We start from the raw sequence: 19,496 nt of genomic DNA, 5'->3' as shown, positions 1-19,496 counted from the left end.
ATGAGTATGCTTATTAAAGCATACTGCCATAAGCCCTATCACTCCCATTGTTTCACTAGCAGTGATGCTAATGCTGGTTGTGGGGTAAGTAAATAACAAAAACTAAGCTATATTCTTGGTCATTGTGTACCGCCCCTTTAAATGACAGTCGTATTTACCACATCAATATGACACTTAAAAATTCTAAAAACGAAATGATACTACAGTCAAGTGATGGTAAATCTGCTTTTTAGTACTTACGTTGGTTGTACTTTGTAAAAAAAAAGCTGCACGTTATTTAAGAGACACATTTATATTTATATGCAAATTAACAGTAATTTTGCTAAAATACCAGGCTGTTTTGGTAGTTTGTATTTCAGAAAACATTATTTATATGTCTTATGATGTTTTGATAAGAATTAAGAATTAAGCAACAATCATATTTTGCTATGATTGTTGCTTTTCCAATAGTTTCTTCTTGGGGTCAAAATGACACCAGTTGGTGATCCATGTATGTAAAATATGTTGTTAGGATGAGGGTTAAAGTAGTCAAAAGTGTAGTATTTGGTCCCATATTCCTTGCACACAATGACTACATGAAGCTTGTGACTCTACAAACTTGTTGGAGGCATTTACAGCTTGTGTTGGTTGTGTTTCGGATTATGTTTTGTCCAATAAGAAGTGAATTGTGAATAATGTATTGTGTCATTTTGGAGTCACTTTTAATGTTAAAATAATAGAAGATGTTTGGGTACATTTCTACATGAATGTGGATGCTACCATGATTATGGATAATCATGAATGAATCATGAATGATGATGAGTGAGAAAGTTACAGAAGGACAAAGTAAGTAGAGGTTAGCATGCTTTGTTGTAGCCTCTGTAACTTTCAGAAACATCTCATCTACTCACTTAGAAAGAAAATTACTCCAGTCATCAACCCAAAACACAACTAAAACAAATGCATCCAATGAGTTTGTAGCGTCACAAGCTTAATGTAGTCATTGCGTGCTAGGAATATGGGACCAACTACTAAACTTTTGACTACTTTGGTACACTATAAGTGACATTTGTCCAAATACATCTTATGACATCTTCAAATGGGGGGGACTAGATCTATAAAGTGCTTTCATTTCTAAACTGTATATAAAATATGTATGGAAATACCCTCAAGTAAAAGGTGACATTCTGTACTGTCACCTCATATGAAACAATTGATCTTGAATCCAAAATGCTGGAGTATAGAGACACATTTAACATTTTAGCATCACTGTCCAAATACATACGTAGGGGAGGGTAAGGTATTCTGTTTTTGCGAGTCTATGACATTACCCATTTGTTTTCAGTGTAATGGTGACTGCTCATATTCTGCAGTGCCAGCCTTTCTCTCTCTCTCTCTGCCACACTGTGAACACAGCAGCAGCATCACGCCATGGTGATGTCCGTCTGTCTGTCCGCCTGTCTGCCTGTCTGCCTGTCTGTCTGTCAGCCTTTAAACATGCCCTGAATCAATGAATAGTCTATCAGCCAGGCCTGCAGCCAACCTGTCAATCGCAATCAGATCCAGTCCGGAAGGCACAACATTTATCATGCAATGCTGTTTTCTGCTACTTAAACTATAGTGAGGGGAGAGTAAACAACCATTTAGGGTGAATGTCCCCTGTAGGGTTGGGCAAGGGGCTAAGAGTCTCTCAGAGTTGCGTAATTCGTTATTAGTGAGTTGGCTTGGGGACAAATGATAGAGAAGTAAAACTGAGGACTAGATATTCCATCTAACCTGCATATAAACATTTGAGTATGTTCGCTGTAAAGGGGTTGCCGTGAATTTGACAGTAACAGGCATGCTCAGTGGAAAGGAAAATTCTGTATTTCATACTGTAATATACATACGGCATCAAGTACTGTGTAATGACACACAGTACAATACCGTAAAATTGACTGTATTATACTGTAAAAAAGTAAATGCTACGATAATCGGAATTAATTATTGAATAGATGGATGAATGGATGTATTTTACTGTAATTACAAGGGATTGGTAAAACAGGTTGGATGCTAGGTAAAGTTTTTACACAATACAGCATGAATATTTTGTGTTTTATATCACTTGCACTTCTAGAGGCCATAAGAAAGTCATCCAAACTGTGACTACAGGGCAAAACAGACCAAAAGGCACATGGCAAAATGCTCAACCATTGAAGGTTCAAGACTTGCAGCCACTCCAATCTGTCCCCTTTACATGTTAAATTGTAAGTTCAATTGTTACAGCAACCTCACTCATTCGTGTAACTAATATAGCCTCTTACAAAGCACGCCTCCACATATGTTAATGAGCCAGAAACAACAATACCATGCACCTACTAGTGGTCAAAAGGTTTTTGGCGCTCCAAAAGTACGGTACGGTACTGTATTCTGTGGGGTGGAATTACAGTACCATTCGAAATACAGCAATGCTTTCCCTGTCCACAACATTTTCACACAATGCACCATCATTTACAGTATACTGCAGTAAAACATTTCAGAGTACAATTTTTACTGTGAAGAATACCCCAAATTACCGTATACATGACAGTTTTCCGTTACAGTGTATAATGCTGTGAAATAACCAGGTCGACTCCCCTCAAAGGTAGATGTGTCAAGATTTGAGACTAAGATAAGCATTTTGGCTGGTTTGACCGATTGTCATTGTCACTAAAATACTCTGACACACAGACAGGCAAAAACCCTGACACTCCAAGACTGCTCTCTCAATCTATGTTTCCACTTACGTTCATCTGTCTGAAAGGTCTAAAGCATTTTTCTGACATTTTTATTTTTATTCTTATTTAGTTTTTTGGAATTGGAACTTCTATGAAAATCCATATTGTGTTTTGCGTGTCACAGCCGCCTCCTGCGGACCCCCCCAGGCAGATGGAAAGCAGAGCCAGGAAGAGGCCAGAGTGACAGGCTCTACCCAGGGAGGAGGGGGCCAGGAGGGCATGGCCACGGAGACTCCCCCCCTGACCGACCAGACCCAGAACCAGCCTCACACCCAGACCCAGCCACCCATGGAGACTATGGTATCAACGCTGACAGCTCACCTTTCAACCATCGCCTATATGATAGATTATGCTGTCACACACACACACACACACTATGGAGGAGGGGAAGGAAGAAGGAAAGAGTTTGATGAGGAGTGAAGATACAGAAGAATTGGCGAGTTGTTTTGTTATCTTTTGCTCTCGTATCGCTCTACCTATAAGGGAGGCTCTGATTTCCACATGATTTATGAGTTGCTACTGAGTTTGCCGCCAGACCTCACAGGCTCCCATGTTACAGTCAAACAGACAGTATGGGATAGTTTGGTTCACACACTCAGTTACTGGTTATCTGAGTCACATTGTACCCTTCCAATGGACATCGCTGTCTTTGGGTGAAACCTCTCTTCAGAGGCAGATTATTGAGCATTCTCTCAACTCTGTTACATCAAACAACAACAACAAAAACAACCCTGTAGCATCAATGGTAATGAGCTATTAGCGAACCTCTGATCTGATGTAGTGATGTTCAGGTGCGACAGATCAGAATGAAGAGGTATCGATCAGTATTATAGTGGCTTGGTGCCCCAGTCAATGATCAAGATGCTGCTTGCCCCTACACCAACATATTGATGCTCACTGGCAAACTGCTTTTACACCACTCTAAACAGCATACTGTTAGAACTATATTATACATGTATCTAAATGATCACAAAGGAACAACTAACTAAATGTGATGTTTACTGTGTCTGTATCTCTTTGACTGTCTCTCTTAGGGTCGTTCAGTACATACTGTATCACTGACAGTGGCTTAGGTGCTGCTGATATTTCTCTGTGGTGGTTGTGTTGTTGTTATGATGTTTTTCTCTATTTCTCTCTCATCTCAGACGGAAATGCTATTACTGTTATTGTTGACTGTATTGCCTGAATTTGAAGGTCATGTATATAGTGCAGGGCAGGCAGAGGTGTACTTGTTTGTGTGTGTGTTGTTGTTTTTGTTGTTGTTGACTGTTGTCTCTCGTTCTCTCAGGGCCATAAGTACATAGTGGTGGCGGAGGTGTTGCATAAGAGCTGGGCTCTCGACAACTCTCAGATGGCCTTTGTCCGTACGCTCAGGGACCTGGAGAGGAACGAGATGAAAGGTACTCACACCAGCCAATCATAGACGCACAATCCCCTTCAGCCGGACCCCTAGAGAACACACCAACAAATCACAAATGCACAATACCCACAATCCTGCCAAAGAGTGAGCCCAGCTGCCAATAAGAGGCTCAGAATTATAATATTATCTTCTGCACAGACATTCAGAAAGGCCATCCGATGATTCACAAGTCCCAACCGACAAATTTGTTTGTAATCTGCGCGAGTGAATGACATGAAGGGGGATATGACATGTACTGAGTTCTTGAATTTAGTCTCAGACCCCCAAAAAAAGTTTGACTCCTCTCTTCTGTCTCGGACAGTTACTCACTAGCCAGTGACACACTTTGTCCACTCTGGTCACCTCACTTCACCCAATCAGTGGTCAGGTACACTACTCTGCAGTCTGAAGCAATAGGCTATTATCCCAAAGAGATATTGGGGTTATTTTGGGTCAGGTTTCAACTTCACTTTAAAATATACTGAATATTTGGGTTGGAATCACATAATTCATTCATATTGCAATTCAGATAATGTCCCCAATATGCATGAGGTTAGTAATCACATTTCCATATTGCATATTGCATTTCAGATGCCCCCAATGTTCTCCTCTGAATCCTGATCGGATGTCGCATCCCTGTGTTTGTTTTCCGAGCTTATTGTTTTGCATGTTGCATCTGAAATGTGCCAGATATGCAGCAGGCAGGCAGGTCTCTGTCTGTTCGCCCTGTGACTAGCCATGGGGCTGTATTCACATCCCTAATGAAAGGCAGATGAATATAGCTGCTTTAGCAGATCACTAGATGTGATTTGGGAGGCCCTGTGGCCCCTCTGATTGAGGCAATAACCCCGTGTCATTGCTACTGCCTCTCAGATGGCTTTGGATGCTGCACAAATTAGACGGGCAAGGGAAGAAACAGAAAATTGACTAAAACTCAGAAAAGCAAAAAATTCTTAGGGGATAAATTAATTGAGGGATGGATATTGGTGGGGTGAGGGGGAGGTGGGACTAGGCGAGTGCAGTCAGATTTGCATGATTGCCTGAAGATAATTGCTTGCCTAATAATATTAGAATTCCTTTTGTCTTCTCAATCTTGCAATCTGGAAAATAACTCCTATACCCATTCAGTTTGCACAGCAGAAAATCGGAATAAAGGTTCTCTCTGTACATATGTGCGTGTGTGTCAGTGTCCATTGAGGCAGTCTTGAATTCTCATGCCTATCGGTATGTGTGTATTGATTCTAAAGGAAAAGAGAGTCCTATTTGTCTATTAGATATGACAGAATGTTTTAAAGTGCTGGTCGTTAGTGTAAAAAATATATTGACAGAAGGAAAGTGAATTAATTTCGCCCAGTTTAACTCTGTGTCTCAGTGGTGTGGGAACAGATCATGGTTACAGCTCTATGTAGCTGCTACTGGCCTTTCAAGCCTCTCAGCCATGCCCTCAATACACTGAGCAGGTTCTTCATTTACTTGGTCCTGGTTAAATGACTAGGAACTGGGCTGCTTGATGTTTAGTTATAGGAGGGCAAGGTTTATAGTCTCTTTAGGATATAGGTTAGATATAAGTGTACATACCAAAGACAAAAATAAATCTTCCATACTGCATTCGGAAAGTGTTCAGACCCTTTCCCTTTTTCCACATTTTGTTACGTTACAGCCTTATTCTAAAATTGATCAAATAAAATCCCCCATAATGACAAAGCGAAAACAGGTTTATAGAATTTTTTTGCAAATATATTAAAAATAAAAAACTGAAATACGTTTGGAACCACCAAGACTCTTCCTAGAGCTGGCCGTCCGTCCAAACTGAGCCATCGGGGGAGAAGGGCCTTGGTCAGGGAGGTGACCAAGTACCGGATGGTCACTCTGACAGAACTCCAGAGTTCCTCTGTGGAGATGGGAGAACCTTCCAGAAGGACAACCATCTCTGCAGCACTCCACCAATCAGGTCTTTATGGTAGAATGGCCAGACGGAAGCCACTCCTCAGTAAAAGGCACATGACAGCCCGCTTGGAGTTTGCCAAAGGCACCTAAAAGACTCTCAGACCACGAGAAACAAGATTCTCTGGTCTGATGAAACCAAGATTGAACTCTTTGGCCTGAATGCCAAGCGTCACGTCTGGAGGAAACCTGGCACCATCCCTACAGTGAAGCATGGTGGTGGCAGCATCATGCTGTGGGCATGTTTTTCAGTGCCAGGGACTGGGAGACTAGTCAGGATCGAGGGAAAGATGAACGAAGCAAAGTACAGAGAGATCCTTGATGAAAACCTGCTCCAGAGTGCTCTGGACCTCAGACTGGGGGTGAAGGTTCACCTTCCAACAGGACAACGACCCTAAGCACACAGCCAAGACAACGCAGGAGTGGCTTCGGGACAAGTCTCTGAATGTCCTTGAGTGGCCCAGCCAGAGCCCGGACTTGAACTCGATCGCACATCTCTGGAGAGACCTGAGAATAGCTGTGCAGCGACGCTCCCCATCCAATCTGACAGAGCTTGAGAGGATCTTAAGAGAAGAATGGGAGAAACTCCTCAAATACCGGTGTGCCAAGCTTGTAGCGTCATACCCAAGAAGACTCAATGCTTTAATCGCTGCCAAAGGTGCTTCAACAAAGTACTGAGTAAAGGGTCTGAATACTTATTTTTTTATTTATAAATTTGCAAATGTTTTTAAAAACCTGTTTTTGCTTTGTCATTATGGGGTATTCTGTGTAGATTGATGAAAAAAAAACAATTTAATCAATTTTAAAATAAGGCTGTAACGTAACAAAATGTGGAAGAAGTCAAGGGGTCTGAATACTTTCCGAATGCGCTGTAGTACAGGGCGATTTCCAAGCTAGGTCTGTGGCGCAGCACTGCTAGCCGTTGCCATGGTTTCACTTCCTTGATATTATTGTCTGTGATGTGGACAAGACAGTGACTTCTATTAAATGTGAAAACAGCATTTTTTACTAGACAAGAATGTTATTGGTAGTGGTGAGTTGTGATCACAATGGCTTGGTGAGGTGAGCATCATGCTCTGTAGTTATCAACCCCTTCAGTACATGTTACAGGTTGTCAGTTAAAATGAGGGATTATCAAGCATTTCTATTGGAATAGGGGGACTTGGAGAATAGCAGTGGTAGTGTTGCATTGATTTACAGTAGTAGTTGCAAACACAGTGCAACAGTGCCATCTAGCACACACTCTGTCTCCTACACACGCTGACAGGTGTTGTGTTGTACGCTTAATCTTTACTCAATTGAGTGTGAACGGACTAATGAGAATGACTACGTTGGTCATAATACTTTTGGATTAAAAACACAATTTTGCTTAATTTTAATGGCTGGAGAATTGCTTGTCATTTATTGCCCTTTCATGCAGTAATGGTAATGCATGTCAGTTGTTTTTCTAAGCAATGATGGTATTGCACAAATGGCGTTCCCTTGTGGAAATGTTGTTTGGAATGGCTTGATCATTGCCATGTGTCGTGATTCCACTGTATAAACAGCAGGAAGGCATCAGACCTTGACAGGAATATAGACCTAAACAAGTCAGATACACAATGCACAGATTACTCTCACAGAACAATGCACAGAATACTATCACAGAATAATGCACAGAATACTCTCACATAATCTCTATGCGGCATGTAGCTTAGTGGGTAAGAGCGTTGTGCCAGTAACCGAAAAGTCGCTGGTTCTAATCCCCGAGCCGACTAGGTGAAAAATCTGTCGATGTGCCCTTAAGTAAGGCACTTAACCCTAATTGCTCCTGTAAGTCGCTCTGGATAAGAGCGTCTGCTAAGTGACTAAAATATAAAATATAATCAAGACTAAGAAGTTATTAGAATACCAATGTATCTATAAGGCTTGGATTGCTAAGTGCTTTTTTGACATACTGTATATATTTGTAATGTAATGAGAGCTATACAAATACATTTGATTGATAGGTTCAGTGCGTGTACCTGTCCTGCTACTGACCATCTGATCGTTGACCTCTTTTCTCATTGGTCCTTGGTCATAGTGCACGGGGAGAAGCACGAAGACCCGACAACTCCGGTCAGTGGTGACGCCCAGAGCAGCGAGGGCCAGAAGTCATCCACCCCCAAGGGCAGTCGCAAGGGCAAAGGCGACAAGGACAAACCCCCAGCCAAGCCTGGCTCCAGGATGGAAACGGTAGGTAACACTGCAAACTGACAGCTGACCACCACTGATTATTATACCCTACGCTGTTTACATAGACAATATAAAGCAAAATATGGGCATTACTTGATAATAACTTAGTAGTTGTTCCTTCGTTTCTTTGGGATTCAAAGTATTAGTTGTGCATCTACTAAATGGTTTTGTTACATGTAGCTTTGGATAAAAGCCTCTGACTAACCTAATAAGTGTATTATATTATCTCATGACAGAGCAGACCAGTGATCCTGTCATCCCTGTATATATTTATTTTTATTTATTGAATTTTTTAACCAATTTTTCTCCCCAATTTTCATGAAATCCAATTGGTAGTTACAGTCTTGTCCCATCGCTGCAACTCCCGTACGGACTCATCTTGACACACTGCTCGCTTAACCCGGAAGCCAGCCGCACCAATGTGTCTGAGGAAACACCGTACAACTGGCAACCGAAGTCAGCGTGCATGCGCCTGGCCCGCCACAAGGACTCGCTAGAGCGCAATGGGACAAGGACATCCCGGCCGGCCAAACCCTCCCCTAACCCGGAAGACGCTGTGACACAGCCTGGGATCGAACCCGGGTCTGTAGTGATGCCTCTAGCACTGCGATGCAGTGCCTTAGACCGCTGCGCCACTCAGGAGGCATGCCTGTATTGATTTAATAGATCTAACTACAGCTCTGACCATGCTCTGCTCCCTTCATAATTGCTTTTCTCCACTGCCTCTTTGTCACAAACACTGAAGACAATGCGATTTGCAAGGCAGATTTCTCTAAAACCGCTCTCCTTGACAAAATGTAAATGTTGACGTTGCCGTTGTTTTGCTGCACCGTTGATGAAGCGCGAGCTGAAAGAGAGAGAGAGAGGATATGATTTGTGAATAGATGAGCTGAGAAATGATCCTCCATTATGTGCATGGATGAGATAGACAGGTGAAAACATCATGACTTGGAGCTGTCTCTCTTCTCTCTTTATGCAAGAAGGGCTGTCTATAGCACCATAAGAAAGAGATATCAGGAGATATCTGAAACCTCCCTCTGAAGCTTATGAAGGCAATGTGTGTGCGTGTGTGAGCGTGTGTGTGTTTGGGTGTGTGTTCACATCCGTCTGTGTGTGTGTAGAGCCTGGACCAGTCGAAGCCTTACTGGACACTGCGTGTGGTGAGTGACCAGTGTGATGCGGAGGTCATCGAGGTGAGGAAGGACACAGAGAGACTGGATGAGATCAGAGCTATGAAACAGGCCTGGGAGACCGCTGAGCCTGGCAGGTGTATCAAGGTAGAACAAACTCTATAGTCTCTCTCTCCTTTTTTGTTTCTCTCTCTTTCTCTCTCTCTCTCTTCTCTCTCTCTCTCTCTCTCTTCTCTCTCTCTCTCATTATATGGTGATTGAGTATTAATCAATAGTAATAGATGTGTAACAGTATTGAGGATGTTGTAATGTGTTTCAGGCCCTACAGTCCAGACTACAGTTCATTAACAAACTCCTATGTGGGGCCAATGCAGACACACCCACTGATAGGACAGAGAGTGGAGATCCAGGTACCACACTCTGCAAACTCACCTACGCACACGTGACCTGAGTATTTCATTTTATACAGTATTTTGTAGAACAGTTGATGAAAGGAATGTTCACCTGTTATGAACAATAGGTTTAGTGATGTGTCCATTTCTGGTTCTCCTGCAGCTATCCACTCCCAGTCTCCTGATGCTCATATTAGTCCGTCCAATCAGGAGCTGGCTCTCCTCAGCCAACCAGATCCCTCCCAGCCCTACTTACCCATGGACTACACCCCCTTCATCAGGTATCTCACTCTCTCAGTACAATGCACTCTCCTTCATTCCTCCCTTCCCCTCACTCTCTTTCTCTTTCTCTCTCTTTCACTCCTCTACATTACGGCTTTTGGTGATAAGTTTTTCCAGTTTGGTAAGAGGAAGAGTGGTCTCCCTGGCCCATAGAGTACAATCCACTGAAGCCCTTTAACCAGCTGTCCTGCCCTCTCCTCTCCAGTCCCCTCCAGTCCCCTAGTTTCCTCTCTCAGTAACCCACAGTAATGAGATGTTTCCCCTCACCAGCCCAGACTAGCCCATCGTACAGGTCCCTCTTTGCAGGGTCGGGAGGTGATACACAGCCTGGTCTGGCTCATTTCCTGCTGTCACTGGACAAGCTGTTTTCATCTGCACCATGGCTCTCTGTTGTGCGTGCGTGCGAGGAATGGATAATGCACCCTCACATGTTATCCTTCCTCGACAAAGGTAGTGGGTTATAATCTGTGGAGTTTTAATACAGCTGGTCTGTGGACTCTGTGTTGTGTATAGAGAAACACATTTCACCGACCTGGAGTCACAGGGGTAGAAGGCGAGAGGAGGAGAATTCCAATCTCTAGCTGAGATCTGTACACTATTACTCAGTGTTTTTGTTGAAGACACTGTTTAATTTTCCTCTGCTGAAGGTAATAGTGGATAGAACGTCTACTGTCTCCTTCCTTCAGAGTGTGTGTGTGTGCTTGCGTGCGTGCCTACTCAGCAGCCCTCCCGGTCTCCATACATCAGCAGGTTTAGCCTCGCTAGCTTTTCTTTCTGGTCCTCTCTGGGGTCGCGACCCCAGCATCCATTAGAGCTGTAAACAGCAGCATGACAAGATGCCAATGTTTGGAGGATATATTGGCACGGTTTGCCGGCCCTCGACTTCGTCTCGTGCCTAACAACACCCTTGCCAGTACAATGCATTCGGAAAGTATTCAGACCCCATTGGTTTTTCCACATTTTGTTTTGTTACAGCCTTATTAAGTAAAATAAAATCCTCATCAATCTAGACACAATACACCTTAATGACAAAGCGAAAACAGGTTTTTAGACATTTTTGAAAATACCTTATTTACGTTAGTATTCAGACCCTTTGCTATGAGACTCGAAATTGAGCTCAGGTGCATCCTGTTTCCATTGATCATCCTTGAGATATTTCTGCAACTTGATTGGAGTCCAACTGTGGTCAATTCAATTGATTGGACTTATTTTTAAAGGCACACACCTGTCTATATAAGGTCCCACAGTTGACAATGCATGTCAGAGCAAAAACCAAGCCATGAGGTGGAAGGAATTGTCCGTAGAGACAGGATTGTGTCGAGGCACAGATCTGGGGAAGGGTACCCAAAAATGTTGCCAGCATTGAAGGTCCCTAAGAACACAGTGGCCTCCATCAATCTAAAATGGAAGAAGTTTGGAACCACCAAGACTCTTCCTAGAGCTGACCGCCCGGCCAAACTGAGCAATCTGGGGAGAAGGGCCTTGGTCAGGGAGGTGACCAAGAACTGTTACCCAAGAATGGTAAAGCGGCCTTTACTGGTTCTAACAGTAGACCTATAAGCTTGCTGCCAGCTCTTAGCAAACTGTTGTGTGTTGACCAAATACATTGCTATTTCTCTGTAAACAAATTAACAAGAGTCTTTCAACATGCTTATAGGGAAGGGCACTCAACATGTACTGCACTGACACAAATGACTGATGATTGGTTGAAATAAATTGATAATAAGAAGATTGTGGGAGCTATACTGTTAGATTTCAGTGCAGCCTTTGATATTATTGATCATAACCTGTTGTTGAAAAAACGTATGTGTTATGGCTTTTCAACCTCTGCCATATCGTGGATTCAAAGATATCTATCTAATAGAACTCAGAGTTTTATTTAATGGAAGCTTCTCTAATGTCAAAAATGTAAAGTGTGGTGTACCACAGGACAGCTCTCTAGGCCCTCTGCTCTTTTCTATTTTTACTAATGACCTGCCACTGGCATTAAACAAAGCATGTGTGTCCATGTATGCTGATGATTCAACCATATACGCATCAGCAACCACAGCTAATGAAGTCACCGAAACCCTTTACAAAGAGTTGCAGTCTGTTTTGGAATGGGTGGCCACTAATAAACTGGTGCTGAACATCTCTAAAACTAAGAGCATTGTATTTGGTACGAATCATTCAAGTTCTAGACCTCAGATGAATCTGGTAATGAATGGTGTGGCTGTTGAACAAGTTGAGGAGACTAAATTACTTGGCGTTACCTTAGATTGTAAACTATCATGGTCAAAACATATAGATTCAATGGTTGTAAAGATGGGGAAAGGTCTGTCCGTAATAAAGAGATGCTCTGCTTTTTGGACACCACACTCCAAAAAGCAAGTTCTGCAGGCTCTAGTTTTGTCTAATCTGGATTATTGTCCAGTTGTAATAATATAATATGCCATTTAGCAGACGCTTTTATCCAAAGCGACTTACAGTCATGCGTGCATACATTATTATTATTATTTTTTTTTTTTTGTATGGGTGGTCCCGGGGATCGAACCCACTACCTTGGCGTTACAAGCGCCGTGCTCTACCAGCTGAGCTACAGAGGACCACAATGGTCCAGTGCTGCAAGGAAAGACCTAGTTAAGCTGCAGCTGGCCCAAAACAGAGCGGCACGTCTTGCTCTTCATTGTAATCAGAGGGCTGATATAAATGCTACGCATGCCAGTCTCTCTTGGCTAAGAGTTGAGGAGAGACTGACTGCATCACTTCTTCTTTTTATAAGAAACATTAATGTGTTGAAAATTCCAAATTTTTTGCATAGTCAATTTACACACAGCTCTGACACACACACTTACCCCACCAGACATGCCACCAGGGGTCTTTTCACAGTCCCCAAATCCAGAACAAATTCAGTAAAGCGTACAGTATTATATAGAGCCATTATTGCATGGAACTCCGTTCCATCTCATATTGCTCAAATAAACAGCAAACCTGGTTTAAAAAAACTGATAAAGCAACACCTCACGGCACAATGCCTCTCCCCTTTTTGACCTAAATAGTTCGTGTGTATGTATTGATATGTAGGCTACGTGTCCCTACATGTATGTAGTTCTGTCCTTGATCTGTTCTTGTCTATTAATGTTATGTATTATGTATCATGTTTTGTGTGGACCCCAGGGAGAGTAGCTGCTGCTTTTGCAACAGCTAATGGGGATCCTAATAAAATACCAATACCAACCCGATGGTCACTCTGATAGAGTTCTTCTGTCGAGATGGGAGAAACTTCCAGAAGGACAACCATCTCTGCAGTACTCCACCAATCAGGCATTTATGGTAGAGTGACCAGACGGAAGCCAATCCTCAGTAAAAGGCACATGACAGGCAGCTTGGAGTTTGCCAAAAGGCACCTAAAGGACTCTCAGACCATGAGAAACAAGATTCTCTGGTCTGATGAAACCAAGATTGAACTCTTTGGCCTGAACTCCCCAAATACAGGTCTGCCAAGCTTGTAGCGTCATACCCAAGAAGACTTGAGTCTGTAATCACTGCCAAAGGTACTTCGACAAAGTACTGAGTACTGGTCTGAATACTTATGTAAACGTGATATTTCAGTTGTTATTTGTAATACATTTGCAAAAATGTCATAAAAACAGTTTTTGCTTTGTGATTATTGGGTATTGTGTGTAGATTGATGAGGGTAAAAAACAATTTAATCAATTTTAAAATAAGGCTGTAACGGAACAACATGTTGAAAAAGTCAACGGCTCTGAATACTTTCCGAATGCACTGTATATCCTCCAAACACAGGCTTTGAGGGCATTATCACTTTTATACAACTGGTTATCAACATATTCAAATAATGCTTTACATATTTTCATTAAAAGCATTATTTTTATTAATGTATTAATTTCATCCTTCCACGAGATATAGTCCCGACACAAATCTAGGGTTGCTATCCAAGCCGGCTGGTCGTTCATTCTATTGGTTCGGTTGCCAGAGACGCAACCCAGTCGTTCAGTCTTTTTGTTCTGTATCTATGGTGCCATGCTGGCTGGAAACTTTCTTATCCCTTGCTTGCTAGCTAGTCAACTACGGCTAACAGTGCAGCCAGAATAACAGTAAAGTAGCTGCATTTGCATTTGTTTAAGCTGTTTTCTAGTGACATTTATTTGGATACATCCATAACAATGAAGTAATGAGGCGAGATTTCACCTGGCATGATCAAATGTTAATATTGAAACAATGTTGCAAATGTCGGAGAGACAGACAGCAAGGTTTATACAAATCTCCGCTGTTGAAAAACGAAATGTTAGTCTAAAAGAAATGTGAGATAATGTCTAGATGCATTTTATAGTTTGCATTTTTATTTCAAGTTTATAAATTGCCTGGCTGGGCTGATGAGACAGTGGATTGCGCAGTCATATGGAACAGAGTAAATAGACATTTTAACGTCATAGCCGGTGCTAATTTGTGGAATAGACACCTGCTGGAATGCGGTTTTAACCAATCAGCATTCAGGATTACCACCCATTATATAAACACACACACACACACACACACACTGAAGGAAGTAGCTACACTAGGGCATGACTGTACACCCAACCGCTCAGCTACAGAAGCTACACAAGGGCAGGATGCTGATGCTGATGTTGAACGTTCACATTGGTAGAGATGGGTGAGTGATTTCAGGCAACGTTGTGAATGCAGTAAGTACGAGCAGAGCTCCCTCTAGAGTTCACCCCAATGTCTCCTCTCCTCTCATCTCCTCTCCCTCCCACTCCCCTCTCTCCTCTCATCTCTCTCCCACTCTCATCTCTCCTTTTTCCTCTCTCCTCTCTCCTCTCCTCTCTCACCCTCTCTCATCTCCTCTCCTCTATCCTCTTCTCTCTCCCACTCTCCTCTCCTCTCTCTGCTGGTTCTACAGTCGTGGTCAAAAGTTTTGAGAATGACACAAATATCTCTTCAGTTCACACACAGAGAATGGACCATAGTGAATACGGTTGCTTCTCTTGAGTGTCTGTCTGTCTGTCTGCCCTGAAGCTGCCCTTTGTGTATGTATGTCTGTCTGCTCTAGAAGCTGCCTTGCTAAATATCAGTGGGCTTAGCGCCCCAGGCTTAATTAAAAACAATTAGCTTTGGTTTTCGTGGGCGACCAACAGGGATGGGAGGAGGGCTAATCTGGTCGTTAGTGTGACAGACCTTTTTACGTACACACACAAATATATACAGTCGTGGTCAAAAGTTTTGCTGCCTCAGTTTTTATGATGGCAATTTGCATATACTCCAGAATGTTATGAAGAGTGATCAGATGAAATGCAATTATTTGCAAAACCATGAAAATGAAGTTAATCCCCAAAAAACATTTCCACAGCATTTCAGCCCTGCCACAAAAGGACCAGCTGACATCATGTCAGTGATTCTCTCGTTAACACAGAGAGTGTGGAGAGAGACACAAGACTGGAGATCACTCTGTCATGCTGATTGAGTTAAAATAACAGACTGGAAGCTTTAAAAGGAGGGTGGTGCTTGAAATCATTGTTCTTCCTGTTAACCATGGTTACCTGCGAGGAAACACGTGCCGTCATCATTGCTTTGCACAAAAAGGGCTTCACAGGCAAGGATAATGCTGCTAGTAAGATTGCACCTAAATCAACCATTTATCGGATCATCATGAACTTCAAGGAGAGAGGTTCAATTGTTGTGAAGAAGGCTTCACAGGGCGCCCAAGAAAGTCCAGCAAGCGCCAGGACCGTCTCCTAAAGTTGATTCATCGGGGCACCACCAGTGTAGAGCTTGCTCAGGAATGGCAGCAGGCAGGTGTGAGTGCATCTGCGTGCACAGTGAGGCGAATACTTTTGGAGGATGGCTTGGTGTCAAGAAGGGCAGCGAGGAAGCCACTTCTCTCCAGGAAAAACATCAGGGACAGACTGATATTCTGCAAAAGGTACAGGGATTGGACTGCTGAGGACTGGGGTAAAGTCATTTTCTCTGATGAATCCCTTTCCGATTGTTTGGGGCATCCGGAAAACACCTTGTCCGGAGAAGACAAGGTGAGCGCTACCATCAGTCCTGTGTTATGCCAACAGTAAAGAATCCTGAGACCATTCATGTGGGGTTGCTTCTCAGCCAAGGGAGTGGGCTCACTAACAATTTTGCCTAAGAACACAGCCATGAATAAAGAATGGTACCAACACATCCTCCGAGAGCAACTTCTCCCAACCATCCAATAACAGTTTGGTGACGAATAATGCCTTTTCCAGCATGATGGAGCACCTTGCCATAAGGCAAAAGTGATACCTAAGTGGCTCGGGGAACAAAACATTGAAATGTTGGGTCCATGGCCATGAAACTCCCCAGACCTTAATCCCATTGAGAACTTGTGGTCAATCCTCAAGAGGCGGGTGGACAAACAAAACCTCACAAATTCTGACAAACTCCAAGCATTGATTATGCAAGAATGGGCTGCCATCAGTCAGAATGTGGCCCAGAAGTTAATTGACAGCATGCCAGGGCGGATTGCAGAGGTCTTGAAAAAGACTCTTTGCATAAACTTAATGTAATTGTCAATAAAAGCCTTTGACACTTATGGGATGCTTGTAATTATACTTCAGTATACCATAGTAACATCTGACAAAAATATCTAAAAACACTGAAGCAGCTAACTTTGTGAAGACCAATACTTGTGTCATTCTCAAAACTTTTGACCACAACATGATAAATGGGATGATATTTGGGTTTATTAATTAGGGAGCTATTTTGGGGTTCCAATGAGCCCGCCACTCCTGTGAGACATGCCCCTCTCTTCACCCCTCCCCAGCCCACCCCCTTTGTCCCAATGTGTGTGTGTGTGTGTGCCGCCGTCTGCTCCTCTGGTTAATGGCTGATGACACCCACCCTGATTCACACACACCTGCAAACACACAATTGCAGACACCCACACACTTCTAGACACACACTCTTCCAGACACACAGACATACTCAGACATACTCAGAGGGAAGAGAGGGCGATGTTCATTAACTATCCTAAGTCCATTAGCCCCCCCGCCCCCCCTCTTTAATCAAGGTCAGTGTATGGGAAATAGACAGCCATATTTAGCCTTTTCTAATCTACCTTTAAGTACCTCACCCCTCCTCCCCAGGCCTCAGGGGACATATTACACTCAGTCATACCTGGCCCTGACCGGTTACCTCGACTCTGCAGCACTATCCTACAGTCTATTTCTGACATCTCATCATACACCAGCCAAGTGCGTAATCTATCCTTCCATATGAGGATAGATGGGCATCTCAGAGAGAGGGAGGGACAGAGGGTGCCTGTGTGTGTGTGTGTGTGTGTGTGTGTGTGTTGGAAGGTGGTGTAGGATCTGGGATAGGAGATAAGGAAAGGCCAATGATATGCAGTTCATGAGTTCACCTATGGAGGGGAGGGGAATGTGTACTCCAGCGGATTATCATTTTGATCATTCTTGAACTCCCTCGCCTTATCCTTGCGTTCCCGTTTCTATTTGTCTCATTGGGCTTCTTGCTCCCTCTACTTTTTTCTATTCAAATTGTGTCATAGTCTTACTTCAGATAAAAGCTTATGATAAGGAAATGTTCTCTGTTTCAATGTCTTCTGTTTTATATAGACCATTTTGAGGCTGTATGTACGAAGCATCTCAGAATAGGAGTGCTGATCTAGGATCAGGTCCCCCCTGTCCATGTCATCTTTTTCATTGTGATCTAATAGGTGAAACTGAGCCTAACTGAGCACTCCTACTCTGAGACACTTGATACATATGGCCCCAGATATTCTACCTAACTAAGCATGTTGCCCTGTGTGCTGTGCTCTGCTGTGTAGGAGGCAGCGGAAGGTTCCTGTTCTGAAGGACCAGGTGATGGAGGAGGCCCAGCGGAGGGAGCGCTTAGAGCAAATCCAGGGCTTCAGGTTGGTGAGAGACACTGTGCTGGAACACCGCAGGCAGGAGCAGGCTAACAGGAAGGAGCTCAAGAGACGTCAGCTGGAGATGTACGACGGCCTGCAGGTCAGCACAGGGTTAATAGGGTTGTACATATAACGCACACGTACTTGCGCACGCATACACACACACACACAACACAGAAAACAGAATAACTACACAAACTGTAGAAAACGATGATTCATACTGTTATGACTTTGAGAGGAAAAGGGACAGGACGTGATATCAGTAGTCTTGCGAGCTGCTTGATCACGCGAGCTTACATGAATGGGTCGCCATTCATGTAAGCTTGCGAGATCAGGAGGCTCGCGAGGCTAGGATATCAGTTGACCGTCTCTCTTTCTCTCTGTCCTTCTGTCTCTTCCACCTTCTTTGTCCCCTTCCCCCTCTCTCTATCCAGGTGGCGTTGGGAGCACAGCGTCAGAATGTGCTGGCGGCCCGGGAGGTGTTCCGAAACCGGCTACTGGAGGCAGAGCTTCGTCGTCAGGAGAAGGAGGAGGTGGCTCTGGAGGCCGCCAGGCAGGTGGAGCTAGAGAAGAACGCCGCCCAGCAACCCAGCAAGCAGGCCAAGAGTGCCGGCAAGAAGAAGTGATCCCATTGGGTACGCCATCACTGTCCCTTACTCCTCCTTGACTGTCAGCCAATCTGAGTCAGTCATTATGATATGGAGCAATATTTATAGAGAGCAATATTCACCTAAAGTGTTTTTGCTTCAGTGTTTAGAAAATATTATTTATTATTGCAAATAGTGCTTCATTAAATGCTATTCACATGTATTTGTTATTCCAGTCTGATTCTGATAGTGTTGCAATGTTGTCTGTTCTTTCTGTCTGTCATTAAAACAATGTGTCAGCTATCTGGAGGACTCAAACCTCAGGTTGCTTACTTGTAACTCCTATACAGTGAAACATATTGCCCATTGCAAGAAAACATATCACAAACATCAAAATGACAGAAATGGCAAATGCACAGAACCCAGTCGCCAGTCATTTCCTCAACTATTGATCACTTCCCTCTAGAGAACGTCAGTGACATCTTTAACACCTACACATTGTTGTTTTTACTTTTATATTCATTAGCCGTTTTGAAGGTCACAGTATTGACTGGATCACCAGATCAATGGAAGCCACAAGTCTTGGGCGCAACCAAACCTCCGTGGGCTGACTGACTGACTGATTGGTTGGTTAAGACTGCCCTGCACCAATCGTGTTACGGCCTGGTTTGGTTCATTCCCAATGAGCCACTTTGCTGATCAATGGTAGTGTGGTAGTGTTGATGGCAGGCAAACCAGCTTTTGTGAAAGTAGAAGGGAACAGAGAAATATGTTTGAACTACGAGTATCATCTGTTGATCATAGACAGACACAGCTCTGATGCCCTGAGTTAGAGACAGTGGTACAGCACAGTCAACGCCTGTATCAACAATCTTAACAACACCTGTGGGACAGCTTCTCACAGGTAGAC

The 19,496-nt window shown here is 43.3% G+C and overlaps 1 protein-coding gene across 1 annotated transcript in view; it reads left to right on the top strand.

The window, feature by feature from the left end:
* adgb (androglobin) overlaps positions 1–18,625 on the top strand; it is a gene marked incomplete at both ends in the record, with an annotated part of 103,495 nt that extends 84,870 nt beyond the window's left edge. The window contains 8 exons of the mRNA XM_084151415.1: positions 2,860–3,035; positions 4,024–4,135; positions 8,141–8,292; positions 9,414–9,569; positions 9,742–9,832; positions 9,978–10,095; positions 17,916–18,099; positions 18,434–18,625. Coding sequence (XP_084007541.1) covers positions 2,860–3,035; positions 4,024–4,135; positions 8,141–8,292; positions 9,414–9,569; positions 9,742–9,832; positions 9,978–10,095; positions 17,916–18,099; positions 18,434–18,625 — 1,181 coding nt within the window. The remainder of the gene's footprint in view (positions 1–2,859; positions 3,036–4,023; positions 4,136–8,140; positions 8,293–9,413; positions 9,570–9,741; positions 9,833–9,977; positions 10,096–17,915; positions 18,100–18,433) is intronic.
* Between the last annotated feature and the right edge of the window lie 871 nt (positions 18,626–19,496).

Source organism: Coregonus lavaretus (genome assembly GCF_964263955.1).
Source record: "Coregonus lavaretus genome assembly, chromosome: 33".
In the NCBI taxonomy this organism is placed as follows: domain Eukaryota; kingdom Metazoa; phylum Chordata; class Actinopteri; order Salmoniformes; family Salmonidae; genus Coregonus; species Coregonus lavaretus.
The sequence above is the reverse complement of the archived record's forward strand: the minus strand, read 5'-3'. Positions and strand labels throughout refer to the sequence as shown.